The 20,971-nt window shown below is 59.8% G+C and overlaps 1 protein-coding gene across 7 annotated transcripts in view; it reads left to right on the top strand.

The window, feature by feature from the left end:
- NISCH (nischarin) overlaps positions 1-19,284 on the top strand; it is a 36,576-nt gene extending 17,292 nt beyond the window's left edge. For 5 of the 7 annotated variants that reach the window (XM_064595448.1, XM_064595445.1, XM_064595453.1 and 2 more), the window contains 15 exons: positions 785-880; positions 2,295-2,447; positions 3,121-3,189; positions 3,712-3,897; positions 4,071-4,199; positions 5,317-5,430; positions 5,714-5,825; positions 9,992-10,116; positions 11,294-11,343; positions 12,397-13,791; positions 15,456-15,882; positions 16,307-16,463; positions 16,923-17,051; positions 17,527-17,688; positions 18,054-19,284. In XM_064595448.1, coding sequence (XP_064451518.1) covers positions 785-880; positions 2,295-2,447; positions 3,121-3,189; positions 3,712-3,897; positions 4,071-4,199; positions 5,317-5,430; positions 5,714-5,825; positions 9,992-10,116; positions 11,294-11,343; positions 12,397-13,791; positions 15,456-15,882; positions 16,307-16,463; positions 16,923-17,051; positions 17,527-17,688; positions 18,054-18,664 — 3,915 coding nt within the window. In that variant the 3' untranslated portion in view covers positions 18,665-19,284. Of the gene's footprint in view, positions 1-784; positions 881-2,294; positions 2,448-3,120; positions 3,190-3,711; positions 3,898-4,070; positions 4,200-5,316; positions 5,431-5,713; positions 5,826-6,379; positions 8,952-9,991; positions 10,117-11,293; positions 11,344-12,396; positions 13,792-15,455; positions 15,883-16,306; positions 16,464-16,922; positions 17,052-17,526; positions 17,689-18,053 lie in introns of those variants that run through there. The other 2 variants (XM_064595455.1, XM_064595468.1) reach the window with 2 other exon arrangements.
- The last annotated feature ends 1,687 nt before the right edge of the window (positions 19,285-20,971 follow it).

Below are 20,971 nucleotides of genomic sequence, written 5' to 3'. Positions count from 1 at the left end.
AGGGCGTTGAGGGTTCTCTGCCCTCCGGTGTGCCCACACCTAGCAGGAAATATTTTGTGTTACTCACTACCAAATTCCTGGGTTCATGATGTCAGTTTTGTTAACATTTTTTAAATGCAAGGGGCCTCAGTAACGGATAATTTTTAAAAATGCTTTAAAGCATCTATTTCTGGAGCATGCCTTCTGTGTTCAGCCCTGTGTCCTGATGGACGCTTCTCGATGGAAGCTTCCCAACAGCCCTATGAAATGGGTATTTTTATTCAGAAGACTGAGGGTTCGGGAGGTAAGGAAGTTTGGCCAGGACCACACAGTCAGTGAGGGAAAGCTGGGATCTGAATTCAGCCAAGTCTAACTCCAGAGCGTCTGCTACCCATGGGACTATTCTGCCTGCACCATTCTGGGCTAGTCCCAGAGACCTTGAGGACCACATCCCTTGATGGGAACCTATGGTGTGTGCCTTCACCAGAGCTGGCTGAGGAAGGACCGGGGAGTTAGAGGAGTGCCTGACTCAGCCTCTGCTCGCAGGGTGAGGCCCCACAGTTGGAACCTGTAGGTGGGTAGTGTTCATGGGCGTGCTTGGGCGTGTAGCCCTCCCTCCTCGCTGCAGGACAACCAAGGCCAGCGAAGCAGGGCTGGGTGAGCAAGAGGGCCCATCGTACTCACTGTGTACCCAAGGCCCTTTGCTCTCAAGTTGTGCTTTCCAGAGCTCGCTTTTCCTGTCCACCTGCCAAGCCCTAGTCAGCCCTTACAGCCTTTTCTGAGATGCAGCTGTTTTTTGTTCCAGATAAGTCACTGTGGTGCCAGGTACATCCGGGGACTCGTCGCGTCAAAGCCCACCCTAGCCACAATAAGCGTCCGCTTCTCCGCAACCTCTATGAAGGTGAGCTCCACCCGTTTCCTGCCGGGGCATGAGGGGCAGGGTCCTGCGCTGACAGGTCGCGCTCCTCCGTGCTGAGGGCCGGTGTGAGCGTCCCAGCTGTTGCTGGACACTGGAGGTTGGACCTGCCCGCTGGGCAGCCATACACTCATGCGGATCCTCCCACCGCTTGACAGTCCCTGGGACGCTGTGGTCTGTGTCTTCGTCAGAAATCCACACTGTTAAACGAGAGAGTTGAAGGAACCGGGTCTCCCTACCCCCACCCCCCAAAAATGTCACTGGTTTTGCTAATTGCTAAGTAGTGGCAAGGGACAGAATGTTCGTTAGATTGATATCAGTGTTCCTCTAAGCTTAAGAAGCCCTGGTTTCGTACTGTTTGTGTCTTGCCCTGAGAGGCCTTGAGGTAGACAGGCCAGGTTGTGGAAATGCTGCTCGCTCTCGTTTGTGTGTGAGCAACAGAAATACTCAAATTGAGAAAGTAAGGGGTTTCTTTTCTGTTTACCTTTCTATGGATTACAGCTTATCAATGTTAAAATCTTTCTGCGGGTATAGAGCAAACATAGTGGCTACTTCTTTTTTTTTTTTTTTAAAGATTTTATTTATTTATTTGAGAGAGAGAGAATGAGAGACCGCATGAGAGGGAGGAGGGTCAGAGGGAGAAGCAGACTCCCTGCCGAGCAGGGAGCTCGAGGCGGGACTCGATCCCGGGACTCCAGGATCATGACCTGAGCTGAAGGCAGTCACCCAACCAACTGAGCCACCCAGGCGCCCCATAGTGGCTACTTCTGTGACTTCCAGGGTCTGATCCAGATTTGGGTTTGGTGAAATCTTGAGGCCGCTGGCTGAGACGGGCTTGTGTAAAGAGCTGGGGTGTTGGGCAACCCGGCTTCTCTCCAAGGCGCTCCCTGCGGCCTCGCTGAAAGGGCCCAAGTGGATCCATCAAGGGAGGAGAGGTCTTCTGGGCATCAACTGCCAAAACAGGGAGGCCTGCCTTCCTGCCCTCTGATAGTGCCCCTGTGTCCCTGCTGCTCCCCTGTGACGTAATGGGCAATAATCACCTACTGTCCTCAGTGGGGACCATTTCCTCACTGGGAAAGCACCGGTCCCTGGAAACACCATGAATTCTGATCTTCAGCTCCTGAGGTTTAAGCCAGAAAAGGCAGCACCACAGAGCAAAAGGCTCTTCTGGGTTTGAAAAGCATTTGCTAAGGAGGCAGGGTCAGAACACATTCCAAGTGGCTGTTAGGTTGCTAAGCTTTTCAAGTATTTCACAATCAGGGAAAGCCATATGAACTGAAGCCCATTTTAATGCAAGTTCACTTCCACATGCTAAATGTGCTGAAGCCCTTCCTGAAATTTTGCAATGATTGTGTTGCGTGAGGGCCAACTGTGGTGCTCAACAGATGTTCTTACACAGGAAGTCCTTGTTCCCGAAGCCTCGGAATTTGATGAGTGGGAGCCAGAAGGCACAGCCCTGGAAGGCCCTGTGACTGCTGTCATCCCCACGTGGCAGGCACTGACCACTCTAGACCTGAGCCACAACAGCATCTCCGAGATTGACGAGTCTGTGGTACGTTCTCAGCTGCAGGTGCCGGGGGGTTTCTCTGGCCTGATCACACCCTGAGGTTGAGTATTCAACTTGGCCTTTTCAGAAGGACCATGGAAAACCTCTACCCAGTGCTCTGTGCATTGCTTCAAGTTTTTAAGTTAATTTCTAAGTGGGATTACTTAAAATAGGTGAGGTGGTGGTTAGAGCCCACTGAAGCATATTGATCGCATGCACATTTGATAGAGAAACATAGTAAGTGCGGACATTTACTCCCAGGGAGTGGAGTGGAAAATCATTCCATAGATGCCAGACACACCCCCATAAGAGTGACATGCAGATAGTACCTGGGCAAGAGGAGAGCGATTCCTGTATTTGCACTCTTTGGTGGGGTTGGGTAGGGCTGAAGAAGAGGGATGAAATTTCTTCCCCGTCTGGGACCTTGCCACTGTCCTTTTCACAAGCCAGGGCTTCTTTAGGAACAGTGGCCTGTGTTCAGCACTGGGGGCCCCGTGTGCCCCTGGGACAGGCTGCTGGGTGGGCACGGGAGGTGTCCCAGCAGCGGCCCCACAGAGCTGTCCGGCTGGGGCGTCCGTGGTCAGGAAGAAGCATCTCACGGTGTCTGTCCACCAGGTACAGGGGCCACCGAGGGTCCTGCGTCCTAGGGTAACCTCACGTATCTCTCTTCTTTCTCAAGAAACTGATCCCAAAGATTGAGTTCCTGGACCTGAGTCACAATGGAGTGCTGGTCGTGGACAACCTGCAGGTAATTCATGTCCTTAAAGACCACCTTCTGTGGGCTTCTCGAGGTCCTGTTCTCCTGAGAGTTCAGGAGGCTGACGCTGCCCTGGGAGCTTGGCCATCCCCTGGGGTTTTCTCTCTGAGGCCCCCAAAAGATGTCTGGGTGCACGGGAGGTTTGTAAAGGCGGGGTCTGCTGGTGTCCCCTTAGGGTCTCAGTGACGCACTGGGCAATTGTTGCTCTAGTTTCAAAGAGTGGGGAAAAGACGCGGAAGTATAAGTTGAGTGTGATGAAGACGGTACACCTCCAGCACGATGACAGACAGCCTGATTTTCACAGCTGGCCCCTCCCCTGTGGGCCGAGATGCCTCTGCAGGGGGTGCCACGGGGCCGTGGCACGTGCTGGGGAGCAGGGCTGGCCCTTGCCAATAGCTGTCCGGGGCAGGTGGGCGTTGGAGGGTGGGAGGCCCGCCGCCGCGTGTTCGTGACAGCCCGCCTGCTCGGGAGCCTGGCCGAACCGGTTGTGCCCTGTTCCCGATGCCCCTGCAGCACCTCTGCAGCCTCGTGCACCTGGACCTGTCCTACAACAAGCTCTCCTCCTTGGAAGGGGTGCACACCAAACTGGGCAACATCAAGACCCTCAGCCTGGCGGGCAACCTCCTGGAGAGTCTGAGCGGCCTGCACAAGCTCTACTCCCTGGTCAACCTGGACCTCCGCGACAACAGGATCGAGCAGGTGAGCCTCGGCCCGGAAGGCTCCCGGGGCCCTGGGGTGGCTGTGCCTTGGAGTTTCTCACCCTGAAGAAGAACGGTAGAGCTGTCTCGCGTTGAAAAGAGGCCCTCCGACGTGTTGGCCTGTTGCCGAAGCATTCAGAGAAGGGATGAGGGAAGGGAACTCGTTTCTTGCAGATGGAGGAGGTCAGGAGCATCGGCAGCCTCCCGTGTCTGGAGCACGTGGCCCTGCTGAACAACCCCCTGAGCATCATCCCTGACTACCGAACCAAGGTGCTGGCTCAGTTCGGAGAGAGGGCCTCCGAGGTAAGCTGCTGGGCGGCTCTGCTCTGTCAGAGAGACGGCCTGGATGGAGTCTGGCTCTTCCCAGGCTGCTCTGGAGGTGATATCCACTGTCCTCTGCCTCCCTGCTTCAGAAGGACGGTTCCGGGAAGTCTGCTGCCTCCCCAGGGGGAGGTTGCCCTGCCCCTTCTGTGGGGGCGCCGGTGGCCCTGGTTCCTGCTGGCTTCTGTCCTGTCGCCTCTGTCAGAGCTTTGGGCCAGGAGGGCTCCCCACCAGCCAGCAGGCACAGACCCAGGGTGGAGGGACTATCTTGAGCCTGTTAAAGCCACACTGTGTTTTGTAGACGGCAGACCTTAAAGGGTTTGCCCACCTTTGCCATGCGCTCCAGCCAGTTATCTGCTGCCTGCCGTGCGCGATCTGGCCACCTGCTGCCATGCCAGCCACACAGACCCTCAGCCGGCTTCACCCGTCCTTTCACTCTCGAGCAGGCCTCTCCCCCTTCTCCCCAGATCCCAGGCCAGAAGATACCTGGGCATCTTGTCTGCTTCCTTCCCCCCGCCACCCTCCTCATCTCTTTTCATAGCCCAGCGCCCCTTTCTTCACACCATCACCAAGACCGTGTTCACAAGATGTCCTCGCCCCCTGCCCCCCCCACCCACCCCCGGCTGCATGCCGTGGCAGCAGCTCTTCCACGGGCCCTTAGGACTGTCCTCCGTCGACCACACTACCAGCCCTCACTGCTTGCTAGTCACAGTCCCCTCCTGATTTGCAGATGGGGGTCCCCACCTGTCTGCTATTCCTATTCCCCGTGTCTTTGCTCTCCCAGGTCCCCAGCCCAGAGGCCCTCCCCTCATTCCCACTGATTGGAGTTTTGCCATAATTGGGGGCTTGTTTCAGGTCACCACCTTCCCCCACCCCAGCCACCTGAGAGGCCGTCACAGTGCCTCTTGTACCCCCTGTGCACAGCGGGGCTCCCAGAAATGGCCCGGGCAGTGTGGGAGCTCCTGGGTCATTTCCATGGGGGGTGAAGAGCTCACCTGCCAGGGGGCAGAGCCTCCCTTGGCCTCCTGTGTCCTCGCGGGGCCCCTTCCACTCTGCTCCGTCAACCCCTGTGCTGATGGCCACTCCCTGAACTCTGTAGGTCTGTCTGGACAACACAGCAACCACAGAGAAGGAGCTGGACACCGTGGAAGTGCTAAAAGCAATTCAGAAAGCCAAGGAGGTCAAGTCAAAGCTGAACAACTCGGAGAAGAAGGTGGGTCTTTGTGTGGGAGGTGACAGGAGTGATGGTGAAGAGCCGGACTGGGCCGTGGAGCACTCAGGGCCCCTGTGTCCTGGCCGCACCCCTCCATGTCCTGGCTGCTTGACCTTGGGCAAGCGTCCTCCCCTCTGTTCTCCCCTACTCGAGGCGGGCGGTGGCGTCACCTGCCACACGGGGTTGTGTGGACCAGGTGGGACCGCCTTCACCATCACCACGCTTGTGAGAGCTGGGAGCTCCTTCCTCCTCCCCCGGAGCTGACTTGAGCACTCCTCCTCAGATCATTGAGGATTCCCGGCTCTCAGCTGCCCCTTGCGTCCGACCCAGTGGCTCCCCTCCCAGCGTGGCTCCCACCGCCGCCTCCCTGCCCCAGCCCATCCTCTCCAACCAAGGTAATTGTGTATGTGTCTTGCCAGCTAGCAGAGTGGCACGTCCTGCCTGGGCGCCCGGCTGGGCTCGGGGGGAGGTGCCGGCAGGGTTCAGACACAGGGAGGGCATGGTGCTGTCTATAGGCGGCACCTCTTGGGGTAGCGGTGGGGGGGGGTGCTGGCTTGGTTTCAGCTCTGTGGTTTGCTTAGCAAGGGTCCCCAGTTGGCCTCAATCCCACATCCGGTTCCCATAGGAGCCCAAGGGTTTCTGGGGGGGGCCCGAGGCTGCCCTTTGAACAGGCTCGGGGCCGCTGCTCCCCCGCAGGCAGCATGGGCAGATTGGCTCCTTGCTAACGGGACGCCAGGCCCGGTGACTGTCCTGAATCGGGCACCCCGACCCCTGTGTAGGGAGCTTTCTTTTATCATTGCCTCATCTCTGTGGCTCTTGCGGTGTGATCCAGCCCCAAACACTGTGTGTGTGGGGCCGAGATGGGCTGTCCGTGGACCCGTGGAAGACCAGTTCCCTTCACCGGCCCACTGTCTTAGCGTTTTCAAAGGGCTTTCACCTCTGAACCCAGGCATCCTCGGAGATGAGTGAGTGAAGCAGGTCCCATGAGAGTGTCTGCTGGCCCGGCCCCCACGGAAGAGGGGAGGGTGTGCCATCCCGAGTGGAGCCAAGGCTCGGGACACACAGGAAAGAACGCCGCCCACCCGCCCGGGCTCCTGGAGACGCAGAACTTGGTGTGAGGTCTTGGGAGAACAGTTTGACCCTATGTTTCAAGAGCCAGAAAAACGTTCCCACCCCTTGACCTGGTAATCCCGCCGGTGGGGATTTTATCTGAGTGGGATAAGTTGATGGGGAACTGCAGCATTATTCACGCTAACAAAACATGGCGTGTGACAGGCGTCAGAGGGCGCGAGGGGGGCCGGGCTGTGGTACGAACTCTGCTGCCACCCCGCGGGGGGCCGGGGGGAGAAAGGAGACGCGCGCAGGTTGAACCGCGACGCCTGTGGCAGGCGGCTCACCAGGGTCACGACCCTGAGGTAGGAGAGAGAATTCACGAGAACGGAACGGTGGTGTTGGTAAGGGCCAGAGTACTTGTCCGTCTGCTTTTGTAACACTCTTGACTGAGAAATTCGGGGGGGGGGGGAGGGGTTTGTTGGGTTTTTTTTTTCCATGAAAGGGGGAGGGGGTTTGTATCCCCGCAAAGAAGCTTCCCTGCCGCCGGGCCAAAGCCCTCTTGGGGGCCACCGGTGCTGCCCCCTCACAGCACCCGCCAGCCTGCGGAGAAGCCGTGGGACTAGGCCTCTGGGGGACGGGGAGATGCGGCTGGTCCTCGAGGCCGGGCACCTGCCGGTTCTCAGCCAGCGTTTGTCGAATCGATGAACGAGTGAGTGTGTGCGTGAACGGGCAAGCGGAGAACCAGCCAGGAAAGCGCAGCCCGTGGGGGCGGGACATGAGATGTGCGCCCCCAGAGCTGCAGCTGCAGGCAGCCCCTGGGTGGGCAGGAAGGCGTCTGCCCCGCGCCCAGGGACGTGTCACAGACTGGCTCACTGTAGTCTGTACACACAACCCCCCCCCCGCCTCTTTCCCGGCTACCAGCCATTTAGACCTTGTCTCCAGATTTGCACCTCTTATGAATAAAACTGTAGTGGATGTCTTTGTGTGCACATCTCTTTCCTTTCTGTGAGAAACAACAGAATTCGGGCCCCATCTAGGCACTCTGATGCCTCTCGTCTCATCCTCTGAGTGACCCTTCCTGACCACTTGTTTGTGCAGTCCATGGGCCAGGAAGGAAGCCGAAAGACTGTGCCCGTCCACACTTCCTCAGTTCCAAACAGGGCGTGGGTGGATAGCTGCAAGAAAACGTTGCTTTTTCTCACTAAGGCGGAGGAGTCTGCAGAGGGTTGTGCTCAGCCCTGTGCTACCCATCCAGGGTCTTGCCTGGATGGGCCAGGGTTTCTCCCAAAGGGAGCAGCTCTGCTCCCAGCCTCCTCCCCCCTGTAGACGTAAACATGCTTGTGAATAAACTGGGCGCTATCCCGTTAACACCAGGCCTCTGGTTGTCTCAGGAGCTTTTAGCCAGCTTGTTGGAGCTATGGACATGGAGGATGGTGGCCAGTAGGGGCTGACGGGCGAAATGCCCGAGTTGCTTCTTCAGCCGGGTCCATAGAGAAGTGGCTAGGAGCAGGCACCCGGGAGGGAGGCAGCTCAGTTTGCATCCCAGCTTCCCTGGCCGTGTGCCTTCAAGCAACGTGCAGCCTCTCTGAAGCTCTGTTTTCTCAACTGTGAAGTGGACATACCCTGCTTCATCGATTCTAAGATGCACCCGTTTCCACCGTGACTTCTCTGAAACTGAGATGCGTCTTTCAGTCATGGCGTCGCATAGTCGCTGTCAGCCAGCTGGTACTCGTGATGGAGTCGTGCGAACGCCTTCCGTGGACACCCGCTAAGACCAAGATGGCGCCCCATCCACGCATCTTAGATTTGATGAACTGTGGTAAATAATGAGAGGCGTGCATGAGCTAATACTGGGGAAGCGCTTAACGCTGCTCCTGGCTCGTCAGGAATGGTCAGTAAGGGCTTCCCTTCCTTGCGTCCTTATTGGGCGATTCCAGATGACCAGGACAGTGCCCCTAAGGAACCTGGAGCCTCTCGGGGAGGTGAGCTGCTGTGCCCGAGGGCAGGATGGCGTGGGGGCGTTTGTAGAAGGGAGAGGCATGTCTAGAGCAGAGAGGGCTTTGCAGTGGAGGTAGTGTGTGAGGTGAACCTCGAAGAGAGAATCTGCGTGTGAGGGAGGAGAGGGGGGTGGACTCCAGGCGAGGGCCGCGCCTCGTGCATGGCTGCGCGCTTGCCGCCCTCCTGCCTGCGCATAGTGCCTGCTGCTTCGCTCGGGGCGTGGGGCTGGGGCTCTGGGCTTGGGCTTGGGCTCTGGGCTCGGACTCTGGGCTCGGCTAGTCTGTGGGCAGAGCACCGGGGCTGCATGAGTTGTCCTGTCCCTCCGGGGCAGCTGAGCTGCACAAGGGCCCGGGATCTCTGGAGCTCAGTCATTTCACTGAACCATGGTGCCTGGTGGCAAAGCCAGGCAAGCCCTGGGCTCCTTCAGACCTCTGAAACTGGGGGTCGGTGTTCAGTGTTCTCCCAGCTAGCTACATTTAGGAAAAGGTTTTTAAAAAGTCTTTACCCTCCACCACTGTGGAAAATGGAGTGAAGTAACAGGCCCAGGCAAGCTGTATTCATCGCACAGCCTCAGCAGGGTTTAAGAACGCCGGGTGTTTCTGGGGTGCATGAGTCAGTGCGCTGTCCGTGGAGGGTCAGCGGGGAGTGTCCTGTGGAAAACAGGCCGTGGGTGCTGAGCGCAGTTCGTCCTTGCCAGCCCCGGAGGAAAACAGCCTGCGAGGAGGCCCGGCCTTGTGCGTGAGGGGTCCTGAGCCCTCGCATGTCTGTGAAGCTCGCAGAGATGTGTTAGTGGGGTGGGGGGCCAAGTTCAGTCATTCTCCTAGAAAGAGGTTCCAGGAGTGAACACGTTGAAGGCTCTTGATGGACATACTGCCACACTGCTCTCCAGCAGGCAGGCCAGCTCGTGCCCACTGCCCGCCTCTGCCCAGTTAGGCCAAGGCCAGAACAGGCTGTCAGACCTTTGCCAAAGCGAGGCAAAACTGAGGTCATGTTTCGACTCGCCCTTCTGCGGTTCCTTGTGGGGGTGCGCCTTGCTTTCTGTGTTCTTTCCAACGGCCATTCCTTTGCGGGATGGCTGCTCATGCCTGCGGTCTCCTAACAGGGTTTCCAGCCCGCCCCCGCTTCCATCCTTGTTATCTGGAAGAGCCTTTTATAGATCAAAGACACACATCTTTGTCAAGTATCGAAAGTACTTTTTTTCTCATTTCATTTTTATCTTCGGTTTCTTTTCTTACAGAAGTTTGGTGATTACGTAGTCACACACGTGTCAATTTCTTCTTTGGATTTAGGCTTAGAAAGTCTGTCCCTGCCCTGAAGTTAGATAAGCAGTCATTTGTTCTTTTTTCGAGGTTAAGATTTCCGTTTTTAATGTTTTCTTCTGTGATCCATGTGGCTGGGTTAGGGGGTCTGATGAGGCCGCTAGTCCTGCCGGAAGCCTGAGGGCCCAGCCCTGTTTGTTGAATGGCTACTCTCCCTGCCCACCCTGCCCGCCCGCCCCTGGTCTCTCCAGGTATCATGTTCGTGCAGGAGGAGGCCCTGGCCAGCAGCCTCTCATCCACGGACAGTCTGACACCCGAGGACCGGCCCATTGCCCGGGGATGCTCTGATTCCTTAGAGTCCATCCCTTCCGGACAGGTAATGCCCCCCCTCCTGTTTCTGGGGATTGCTTATCTCTGTGGACCAACTGTCCTGCGGGGGGCTGTCCGGAAGTAGGATTTGCCTCGGCTGGAAGGTGGAGGTGGCCTGGCTGGAGTTGGGGCAGGTGCTGCCGCTGCCTGGTGCGCTCTGCTTTGTGTTCCTTGTCTGTCTGTCTGTCTGTGTTTGTATGTATCTGTTTCTCGTCTCTGTCTCTCTCTCTCGGGGCTAATAGGAACAGGCAGTTCTCTCACCAGGCCCTTAGGGGCAAATCCAGATGGCCCTTAGCCACCGCCCCCCTTCCCCGCCATGAGTGGACTCTCCTGGGAAAGGCAGTTCAGAAAGCCCTAGGTGGGGATGGTTTGGGTCCCACACCCATCAGGAAGACTTTCTCCACTGTTGCCTGGCATGCTGGGCTCTTCTTCCCGCTCCTGCATTTTACCCTAGTAGTCTGGGACACACTCTGATTCCAGCACCTCCTCTGTGGCTGCTGCTGAGGGTTCTGGAACTTCTCCCTCTGTCCTGGGAAGAGAGGAGGAAGGCAAGTGTGATGTGGGGATTCTGCTTGGTTCCTGGGCCTCCATCCAGCCCTGTGTTCAGTAGTCCAGGGTGACGGCCCTGTGACCCTGGGCAGTTTGCGGAGTCCTTGCTCTGTCCCAGCACTCCTTGGCACTCCTCCCTCCACTCTCCCCAGGGGCACACAGTAGGGGGTTCCCGGGCCCTAGGTCCTCCGCACTGCCCAGAGACCACTGGGAGGGCCTTGCCAGGTGCTGCGTAGCCTCTGCTCATTGAGATCTCTGCGGGCCAGTTGCCGCATTGCTAGACTGTCCACTTGGACCCTCTGGGGTGGCATGAGGAGCACTCGGATGCCAGACCTAGGGGTACGTGCTGAGCTGCAGAGTGGCAGGAGGCTCCGCCCCAGGGCCTGGGGGCATGGGCTGGGGCCAGACAGAGGCCACAATCTCAGCCCTGTAGTGCACTGCCATGTACCTGGCTGAGTCTCTCTCGGCCTTTCTGGGCCCCAGTATCCGCCCCCGAGAGAAGCGTGGGGATGGTGAGGAGCTTCCTGCAGGGTGGTGAGCTGGGGCAGGGTGCCTGGCTCAGGGTCCGGCACCCAGTAGGTGCCAGGAAATGGCTGCAGCAAGTAGGGGGCTCACTGCGTGTCCTTCTTCGTCAGGCACCTTCTGATGATTTACGGGACATACCCGGAGCTGTTGGCGGTGTGAGGTAAGGAAGAGGTTAAGAAGGCATCCTAGGCGTTCTGCACATGCCCAGCTGTGGACTAGTGGGAACCAGTTGGATTTTGTTAACAGTCTGTTCGTAGAAGTTCTTCAGAGCTATTTCTTCCTTTAAATAAATAAACAGCAACGAGGTGGGCTCTGGTCTGTTTCCAAATCCTAATCGCTGGAGTTTGTTTGACACGTTATCCCATACTAGGGGTCAGCAGATCAAGGCCGATTTGGTCCACAGCCTATTTTGTACAGCCTGTGAGCTGAGAATGATTGTTATATTCTTAAAGCACTGCTAAAAAAAGATTATGTGGATGGGCTCTTCCAAAACCTGAGGTATTCAGCCTCTGAGCCTTCATAGAAGTTCTGTATATGCTTTTTCACGGAGGCCGCAGTAGCCAAGAGGAGACAGCCATTTTTTTTTTTTAAGATTTTATTTGAGAGAGAGCACAAGCCGGGGCCGGGGGTGGAGGCAGAGGGAGAAGCAGATTCTCTGCTGAGCAGGGAGCCCGATGTGGGGCTTGATCCCAGGACCTGAGATCATGACCTGAGCCGAAGGCAGACGCTTAACGACGGAGCCACCCAGGTGCCCCAAGAGGAGCTAGCATTCAAATGTGAAAGTCCTAAGACCCACCTAGCTTACTCCCTGACTTCCATCCCAGAGGCCACTGGGTGCCCCTGAAGGGAACCATTGTCAACAAGTGACTTCATGCCCTTGAGCTCTCGTTTTCTTTGGGGCTCACAGCCAGCCTCTGAGTGACTGAGAGGTCTTTCTGTTGCTTTTGTTGGGGGAGCCCGTGTGGTGTGGGTAGGACAGGGCTAAGCGCCTGTGGTCTGAGCCCTGGGACCGTAGACTCTCACTGAGCTGGCAGTCCCAGCCTTCCAGCACCCCGGCTCCCGACTGGGGCACTTTCATGGACACGGGCTCAGCTGTTTCAAAGGCTTGGGAGACCCTTGAGCTGGTCCGTCAAGGCCAGGGTGCAGGCTTTGCATGTGAGCGGTAGGGCTGGCCCAGCGCAGCGTGCTGTTGACCCGTCCTCTCCCTCCTCAGCCTGGAGCATGCGGAGCCAGAGGTTCAGGTGGTGCCCGGGTCTGGCCAGATCATCTTCCTGCCCTTCACCTGTATCGGCTACACAGCCACCAACCAGGACTTCATCCAGCGCCTGAGCACACTCATCCGGCAGGCCATCGAGCGGCAGCTGCCCGCCTGGATCGAGGCTGCCAACCAGCGGGAGGAGGGCCAGGGCGAGCAGGGCGAGGATGACGATGACGACGAGGAGGACGCCGCTGAGAACCGCTACTTCGAAATGGGGCCCCCAGATGCGGAGGAAGAGGAGGAGGGTGGCCAGGGGGAGGAAGAGGAGGAGGAGGAGGAGGACGGCGAGGAGGAGCGCCTGGCCCTGGAGTGGGCCCTGGGCGCAGACGAGGACTTCCTGCTGGAGCACATCCGCATCCTCAAGGTGCTGTGGTGCTTCCTGATCCACGTGCAGGGCAGCATCCGCCAGTTCGCCGCCTGCCTCGTGCTCACAGACTTCGGTGTCGCCGTCTTCGAGATCCCACACCAGGAGTCGCGGGGCAGCGGCCAGCACATCCTGTCATCCCTGCGCTTCGTCTTCTGCTTCCCCCACGGCGACCTCACCGAGTTCGGCTTCCTCATGCCGGAGCTGTGCCTGGTGCTCAAGGTGCGGCACAGCGAGAACACGCTCTTCATCATCTCGGACGCCGCCAACCTGCATGAGTTCCACGCCGACCTGCGCTCCTGCTTCGCCCCGCAGCACATGGCCATGCTGTGTAGCCCCGTGCTCTACGGCAGCCACACCAGCCTGCAGGAGTTCCTCCGCCAGCTGCTCACCTTCTACAAGGTGGCGGGCGGCTGCCAGGAGCGCAGCCAGGGCTGCTTCCCCGTCTACCTGGTCTACAGCGACAAGCGCATGGTGCAGACCGCCGCTGGGGACTACTCGGGCAACATCGAGTGGGCCAGCTGCACGCTCTGCTCGGCTGTGCGCCGCTCCTGCTGCGCGCCCTCCGAGGCCGTCAAGTCGGCTGCAATCCCCTACTGGCTACTGCTCACGCCCCAGCACCTCAACGTCATCAAGGCCGACTTCAACCCCATGCCCAACCGCGGCACCCACAACTGTCGCAACCGCAACAGCTTCAAGCTCAGCCGCGTGCCGCTGTCCACGGTGCTGCTGGACCCCACGCGCAGCTGCACCCAGCCGCGGGGTGCCTTCGCCGACGGCCACGTGCTGGAACTGCTCGTGGGCTACCGCTTTGTCACTGCCATCTTTGTGCTGCCCCATGAGAAGTTCCACTTCCTGCGCATCTACAACCAGCTACGGGCCTCGCTGCAGGACCTGAAGACCGTGGTCATTGCCAAGACCCCCGCAACCGGGGCCCGGTCCCAGAGCCCCCTTGTGGAAGGCCAAGCTGCCGAGGACAGGGCCAGGTGAGACCAAGCACAGGCTCTTGGGGTGGGGGAGTGGGGGCGGGCGCCGAGTCTGAGACCATTCACTCCAAATGAGATCTGTGAGTGTCCGTATGTGTGAGTGGGCCCAGGGTGGGCCTGGGTCCTCTATCCCTCCTCGGCTGCTGACCAGCCTCAGCATTGCCCTTGGCTCCCTCTGACACCCCGTGCCAAGCCTTACTCTGCTGGTGAGCCATCTACCCCTTTTCAGGAAGAACAGGGTCGCTGAGGGGCTCTCTCTTTGCATGTAATTCTGTGAGTTTTTCCAGAGGAACTTGTTGGCTGAGAGCAGCAGAGTCTGAGGTCTGAGTTTGAGAGCCGGGCGGTTCCCTCGCTTAGAGTGCCTTTCCTTCTTGCATCAGGGGAGACGGGGAAGTCGTGGCAGTCTTGTCCTGTTCTTCCTCCCTCTGTTCCTGCGTCCTCTGTCTGTCTTCCCCCTGGCACCCTGCCTGGGCTTCCGTCAGGACCATCTGGAGCTGAGGCTAGAGGGAGGCCTGTGGGCTGCCGTGGTCCTACCCTCAGCTCACCTGCACCCAAGACTCCAGAGGGGCCTCGTGCCCTGGAGGGTGCCTGTCTTCTGCCACTGGCCCCTGGCTTCACACATGCTGGGGCTTCCCCAACGTGGGCAAGAAAGCCCTTCATCTGTTGGTCTTCCTGTCCTCTTGAGATACAGCCTCATTTTCTTTTCTGTCCTTGTGGACGGTAGTAACGCTGTCCTTACCCCAACATCTCATACCTTCTGCCTCTAATCCCAGCCCCCCAACTGAGGTTTCCAAGGGGCTCCCAGCCTCTCCCTAGATGAATCGGGTACCCTTCTTGGGCCCAGTTTAAGTCCCATGGCCTCCCCCCACCGCTGAGGCCTCGAGCGGTGACACCTTGTCTCCCATTTCCATGCTGTCCCCAAGTGTGGCTGGAACCTGCCCCCAATGGGGACTGCATGCAGAAAACAGCTGCTCTGCTCTATCCCAGCAGACACATCTCTGCCGCAGGATGAGGGGGCACAGCCCAGGGATTTCTTTCGACAGCTGGACTATCCCAACAGAAAGGATGTCCAAAAGACCCCTCAGCCTGGGCCCCAGGCATGTAGGCCGGTAGTAGGGTCCTCCCCACCTCGGGGGTCAGCTCCTAACCTGAGCTTTCAGGGTTGTGAGCATTGTTTGGTCTTGTGCTTGGAACAGACCTATGAAAACCCAGTGTGGCCACGTGGATGTTGGCGGGGTGGGGTGACAGCCTGGGCTGCCTGAGGAGGACCCAAAGGCAAGCTGAGGGGCCATTTGGTTTTGGTTGTCACCTCTGGTTGCACTCAGGTCCCGGGCTTGGGCACCTTGGTTGGCGCTCTGGAGTGGCATTTCTGATGCTTCTACAACCTTCTGAAAATGAATTGTTAGTCCATGGGCCGCACATCTGGCCGTCCCTGCCTGGGGTAGCAGACTGCCTGTCTTTCCCCCGACCACCCATCTCCCTTCTAAGAGCAAGGGCCTGGTACTTTCCCTTTGTTCTGCTTCCTGTGGGGAACCTAGAGATGACATCCCCAGGTGACCTCAGTCAGACATGGTGCTCGTTCCATCACACTCTGAGGTTGTGTGTGATAGGACTCTCCACTCGGGGTCCCGGTGCTAATACAGTGTCTCTCGGGGGATTGGGAGGTGCAGCAGTGACCAGCGGCCCCAGGAAGCCCCAGCAGAGGCTCCAGCTCCAGCCCCAGCCCCAGCCCCAACGGAGGCACCAGCCTTGGACCTGGCCCCGGTGGAGGGCCCAGCTCCGGCCCTGGAAGAGGCCTTGGGCCCAGTGGAGGCCTCGCTTCCATCTTCAGCCCCAGCAGAGGCCTCGGCCCCAGAGCAGTCCCCAGCAGAGAGCCCGGCCCCAGCCTCTGTGGAGGCCCCGGCCCCGGCCCCGGCCGAGCCGCAGGTGCAGGCGGAGGCCCCCGCTCAGTACCCAAGCGAGCACCTGATCCGCTCCACGTCGGAGGAGAATCAGCTCCCCTCACACCTGCCCGCCTGCCCGTCCCTCCGTCACATCGCCAGCCTGCGGGGGAGCACCATCATCGAGCTCTTCCACGGCAGTATCGCCGAGGTAGAGGCCCGGAGCGGGCCTGCTGGCTGGCCCTCGCGTGCAGAAAGCTGGAGTCGGCGGGGGGCGGGTCCTGGGCTGCCCCACCCCGGTCCATTGTCTCTGCCACCACCTCTCCCTGTGGCCACTCCTCACCTTGGGCCCCAGACACACCCCGCCCCACACACATCTCCCACCCTTCCATTTTTCTCTGCTTCCAAGTTTATAAATGCATGGACCGGATGTGATGAGGGTCCTGTGTCTCCTCATCCAGGACTGCGGGCCTGTCACTGGGACGTGCAGGTCACCAGGGCCGTGGGGCTGACCGGCAGGGAGAGGGGGGTGCCCTGCCCAGAGCTCTGTTGTCAGGCAGGCACGGCCTGGAAGAGAGTTTTGTGCCCCCCGCCCTGCTCTGCTTCGGGCCCAGACCCAGCCCTTCTGTGTCCAGGTGGAAAACGAGGAGTTGAGGCACCTCATGTGGTCCTCAGTGGTGTTCTACCAGACCCCGGGGCTGGAGGTGACCGCCTGCGTGCTGCTCTCCACCAAGGCCGTGTACTTCGTGCTGCATGACGGCCTGCGCCGTTACTTCTCCGAGCCCCTGCAGGGTAGGTGCCAGGGCCTGGCACCCGGGAGTTCAGAGCACGTGTCCGAGGAGACAGGCCGCGGGGCCTGAGGCAGCAGGGATTTGGCCATGCTGGGCCAAGCCTGCCTTGTCTCAGGAAGGGGCCTTGACAACCATATTCTCTCCTGGAGGTACCCTGAGAGACCTAAGGCCAGCACATAAGGCAGGGCCTGGCCAGGGCCCGGGCGCTGGCGGGGGGCGAGGAGGGGCTTGGGCAGCCTCTGTCCTGTGGGACCCCAGTGGGATCCTTTGCCAGTGGCCCGTTGTAGGGCTCCTGGTGCCTCCGCTGAAGCCAGGCAAGGCTCAGAGCCTGGAATGCGTGGCCCGTGAGGCTTTCCGCCCATAGAGGCAGGGGCGGCTCCTTGCCTGCTGGCCCCAGCTGCGCACCCAGGACCCCCGTGCTTGCCCGGCACCACACTTGGTGCCTGTCTCTCCGTCGCAGATTTCTGGCATCAGAAGAACACAGACTACAACAACAGTCCCTTCCACATCTCCCAGTGCTTTGTTTTAAAGCTCAGCGACTTGCAGGCAGTCAACGTTGGGCTTTTCGACCAGTATTTCCGGTTGACGGGTGAGTGACCGCCGTGCTTTGTCCTATTTTGGGTGAAGGCCAGTGTCACCAGTGGGCTTCCACCTTCCATATGTGGGTGCGTTATCGCAGCCTGAGTTATCTCTGCTCACAAGCCCGTTCACCGGAGCGGGAGGAAGCAGCTTCAGGAACTGCTGAGCGTGCAGAATCCCCCAGGGCTCAAGTGCGAGGCGGGACCGAGGCGGCCGAGTGCCCGGCGGGCAGGGAGAGTGGGCCCAGGGCTCACGGGCAGGATGTTTCTGACTCACACTTCCTGAAGAGAGAAAGCTAAGCTTTTTCCCTAATGCCTCTGCATCCCTTTCCAGAAAAATGTCACAGCCCTTCTGGCCCGAGAAATAGCTATCTCCCCAGGCCCCATGATGCTTTCCCACGTGGGTCTTCCTCCGGTCTCCGGGGGGGGCAGGCATGAGGTGGGGGAGAGGCAGCCCGCAGCCGTGACCAGCCCCTTCTCCCGCAGGCTCCTCCCCGATGCAGGTGGTTACCTGCTTGACACGGGACAGCTACCTGACACACTGCTTCCTACAGCACCTCATGGGCGTGCTCTCCTCACTAGAGCGCACACCCTCCCCCGAGCCTGTCGACAAGGACTTCTACTCCGAGTTTGGGAACAAGACTGCAGGTACCCCCCACGCCCGGCTCGGGCTGCAGCAGGCCCCAGGGCACCTCTCTCTGCCCAGGACCCCCTCTGCCTCGCTCACTTTCTCTCCTTCCCGCTTAGCCAGCGAGGCTTTTCCGTGGGCTTTTCCACGGCAGAGCCTCCATCCCAGCAAACTCTCAGCCACCCGGCAGTTGGCGTCTTGAGTGCCTGCTGTGCGCTGAACTGCTGGCCTGTGGGTCTCCGCCCGAGCGTGGGGGCCTGGAGTCACTCCCCTGCTTCTGCCAGGCCCTGGTCCCGCCATCATGGGTGGCTTGGGTTCACGGGGGCTCTGGGCCCCAGCGCCGGCCAGGCCAGGCTACGACCCCGGGGGGCGCCCCTCTCTGCAGGGAAGCTGGAAAACTACGAGCTGATCCACTCAAGCCGCGTCAAGTTCACCTACCCCAGTGAGGAGGAGATCGGGGACCTGACGTTCACTGTGGCCCAGAAGATGGCCGACCCAGAGAAGGCGCCGTCCCTCAGCATCCTGCTGTATGTGCAGGCCTTCCAGGTGGGCACACCGCCCCCCGGGCGCTGCAGGGGCATGCTGCGCCCCAAGACGCTCCTGCTCACCAGCGCTGAGATCTTCCTCCTGGACGAGGACTTCGTCCACTACCCACTGCCCGAATTCGCCAAAGAGCCACCGCAGAGAGACCGGTACCGGCTGGACGACGGCCGCCGCGTCCGGGACCTGGACCGCGTGCTCATGGGCTACCAGACCTACCCGCAGGCCCTAACCCTCGTGTTTGACGACGTGCAGGGCCACGACCTCATGGGCAACGTCACCCTGGACCACTTCGGGGAGGTGCCAGGTGGTCCCACCAGAGCCGGCCAGGGCCGTGAGGTCCAGTGGCAGGTGTTCGTGCCCAGCGCCGAGAGCCGCGAGAAGCTCATCTCGCTGTTGGCCCGCCAGTGGGAGGCCCTGTGCGGCCGGGAGCTGCCCGTCGAGCTCACCGGCTAGCCTGGATCACGGCCGGCTCTTGCCACCTGCCATGTCTGGCCTGGCGTCCACTCAGGGCGGGAAGCAGGCTTTCTTTGTTCTTTTCAAAGTGTTTCTCCCCCCTTTTGGGTCCCCTCGTTGGACCGTCCTTGCAGAGAATGTGCATTCAGTGACTTCAGTGACTTCTTTCCAGAGCTGGGAGTGAAAGCGCCGGCCCCCTCCGGGACCTCCCTGTGCCATCCGCCTCCCGTTGGCTCTGTTGCCTCCCCATGGGGCGGTGTGGCCAGCGCGCCAGTGTCGTGTTTTCTGTCGTGGGGCTGTTATTGCCAAGTGGCGCCGTGGGTCAGCTTTACTCTTCTGTGTCCTTCCCCGAAATGTCTCGTTCAGCCTTGTTGTCATTGTGGGAGTTCGCTGCTAATTGTGAAGCTGGTAGCGTAGTGCACATCAAAAGCTCCCGCCCCGTGCAGTTTTCCAAAGTGGAGGCCTCTCCTGGCCCAGTCAAGTGGGAGAGCCCCATGGGGACAGGAGTCTCCCGGCCTTGGGGCTGAAAGGGGTGGTGGCAGGGGACCTAGAGCTGCCAGCACTGAGTGTGATTCCTGTCGCCTGTTTTCTCTATTCCAATAAAGCAGAGTTTGACACAGTCTGGGTCTTTTATTTCAAGGGCCACTGGGGTCTCGGCAGGGCACCGGCCCAGGGCAAGGTTGGCATGAGGGAGAGGGTCCCCTAGGGAAGCAGGAAGGTGAGCTCCTGGGGGCAGCGGGGGAAAGGAAGGAGAGAGAAGGGCATGGAGGGCAAGGGAGCGGCTCTGCTCGGGTGGTGCTGGTGGGCCGGCCCCCGAGTGCTGGCACAGGGTGGGTGGGAGGGGGCCCTCGGATAGGGCTGGGCAGGGCTGGGCTTGCACCCTGAGCCTCAGGGCACGTGCCGCACCCTGGCTCACTGGCTTTCTGCCTCCTGCAGGTCTGCAATGTCCCAGCCGAAGCTGCAGTCTGTTGTGAGGTAAACCCTAGAGTCTGCGATTGCATAGGGTGGGGGCTGGGGGGGGTCTCACCAAGAGGGCCCACGGGGGGAAGGCCTGTGGGAGGTGTCCCCAGGTGGTGGATAGTGTGCTCTTGTCCTCAGACAAGTGGGGGTTGCCTCAGGGAGCCCTGCCAAACTAGGACCTGGGATTGCTTTGGGAGCCAGCTGTGTGTCCCACCCTTCCTCATCCCATTCCTGCCCCCAGAGCGGGGCCCTGGAACCCCACTTGTCTCTCCCATCCTGGCCCAATCAGGGGCATCAGGCCCCAAGGCCCTGGGGCCATCTGGGCCAGGCAGGACTGGAGAACAGGTGATTGGAGGAGGGTGGCCAACCCGGCTCCCAGCCTGCTGCTCCTGTCTTCCCTCGGTGCCCACACTGGGGCCTCGAGCCTCAAGAAGGCTGCTGGCGGGGAGGGGGAGCCGCCAAGGGGAGGGTCTCCCCACTCACAACATCCCCGGCCAGCCCAAGGGCTCCTCTAGCCTGGGGCGGGGGGAGGCCTGTTGAGGAAGAGGAGGAGGTAGGTGACAAAGCTGCTCCTTACCGGGCTTTCATCAAAGACCTTTACAAATGGCCACCTGCCTCTCTCCATCTGTTATGTGTAAACGGGGATGGTGACAACCAGAGGCAGGGTCCACTACCTGGACTACTGTTCCAGGCCGCATGGACCCACATGACACTGACCCCTGCCTGGGTCCATGAGGACACGACCTGGCGAGAGGCTGGGCCGTTGTGTCTCCCTTGCGTGTTGAGGATGGGACCTTAACACTGATTAGCCCAGAGACCTTAGGCGAGTTCCTTAGTGCCTCCGAGCCTGGTCTGCGCACCGGTAACGGGTGATAAAGGTACCCGCCTGCCTCCTTCGTGCCCTCCGCAAGTCTGCGCGGGGCCCCCACTGCGTGAGGTAGCCGGACACCACCCTGCTCTCCTGTAGCTGAGTTCAGCAGGGGACGGAGAATACACGAAATAAACAGTGTCAGCTGGTAGCAAGCGCTATGAGGTAATGACAGCTGGTGACCCTTGAGCTGAGGCTGACCTTGGGGAGAGTCCCTATGAGAGGAGCTGGGGGCAAAGCAGCGGGTTAGGGGAGGGGAGAGGCCCCCGGCCGGAGCAGGCCAGGTGGGGCTAGCCTGGCACGGAGGGGTTCGGAGTGCAGTGGGAAGCCAGGAAGCCCCCTGGGGAGAGAAGGGGGTACAGGGACCAGGGGGAGGGGTAGCTGGGGCAGGTGAGCCACGGAATGGTCTGACGTGCTGTCTGCTTAGCACAGAGCTGGCGGGAAGTCAAGGCCCACAGCTGCTCTCAGCAGTTAGAAAG

This window comes from Mirounga angustirostris, unplaced genomic scaffold, assembly GCF_029215605.1.
Source record: "Mirounga angustirostris isolate CCGP_5_RB_7025 unplaced genomic scaffold, mMirAng1.0.hap1 SCAF_1, whole genome shotgun sequence".
Lineage (NCBI taxonomy): Eukaryota > Metazoa > Chordata > Mammalia > Carnivora > Phocidae > Mirounga > Mirounga angustirostris.
This window is presented reverse-complemented; position numbering and strand designations above follow the sequence as displayed.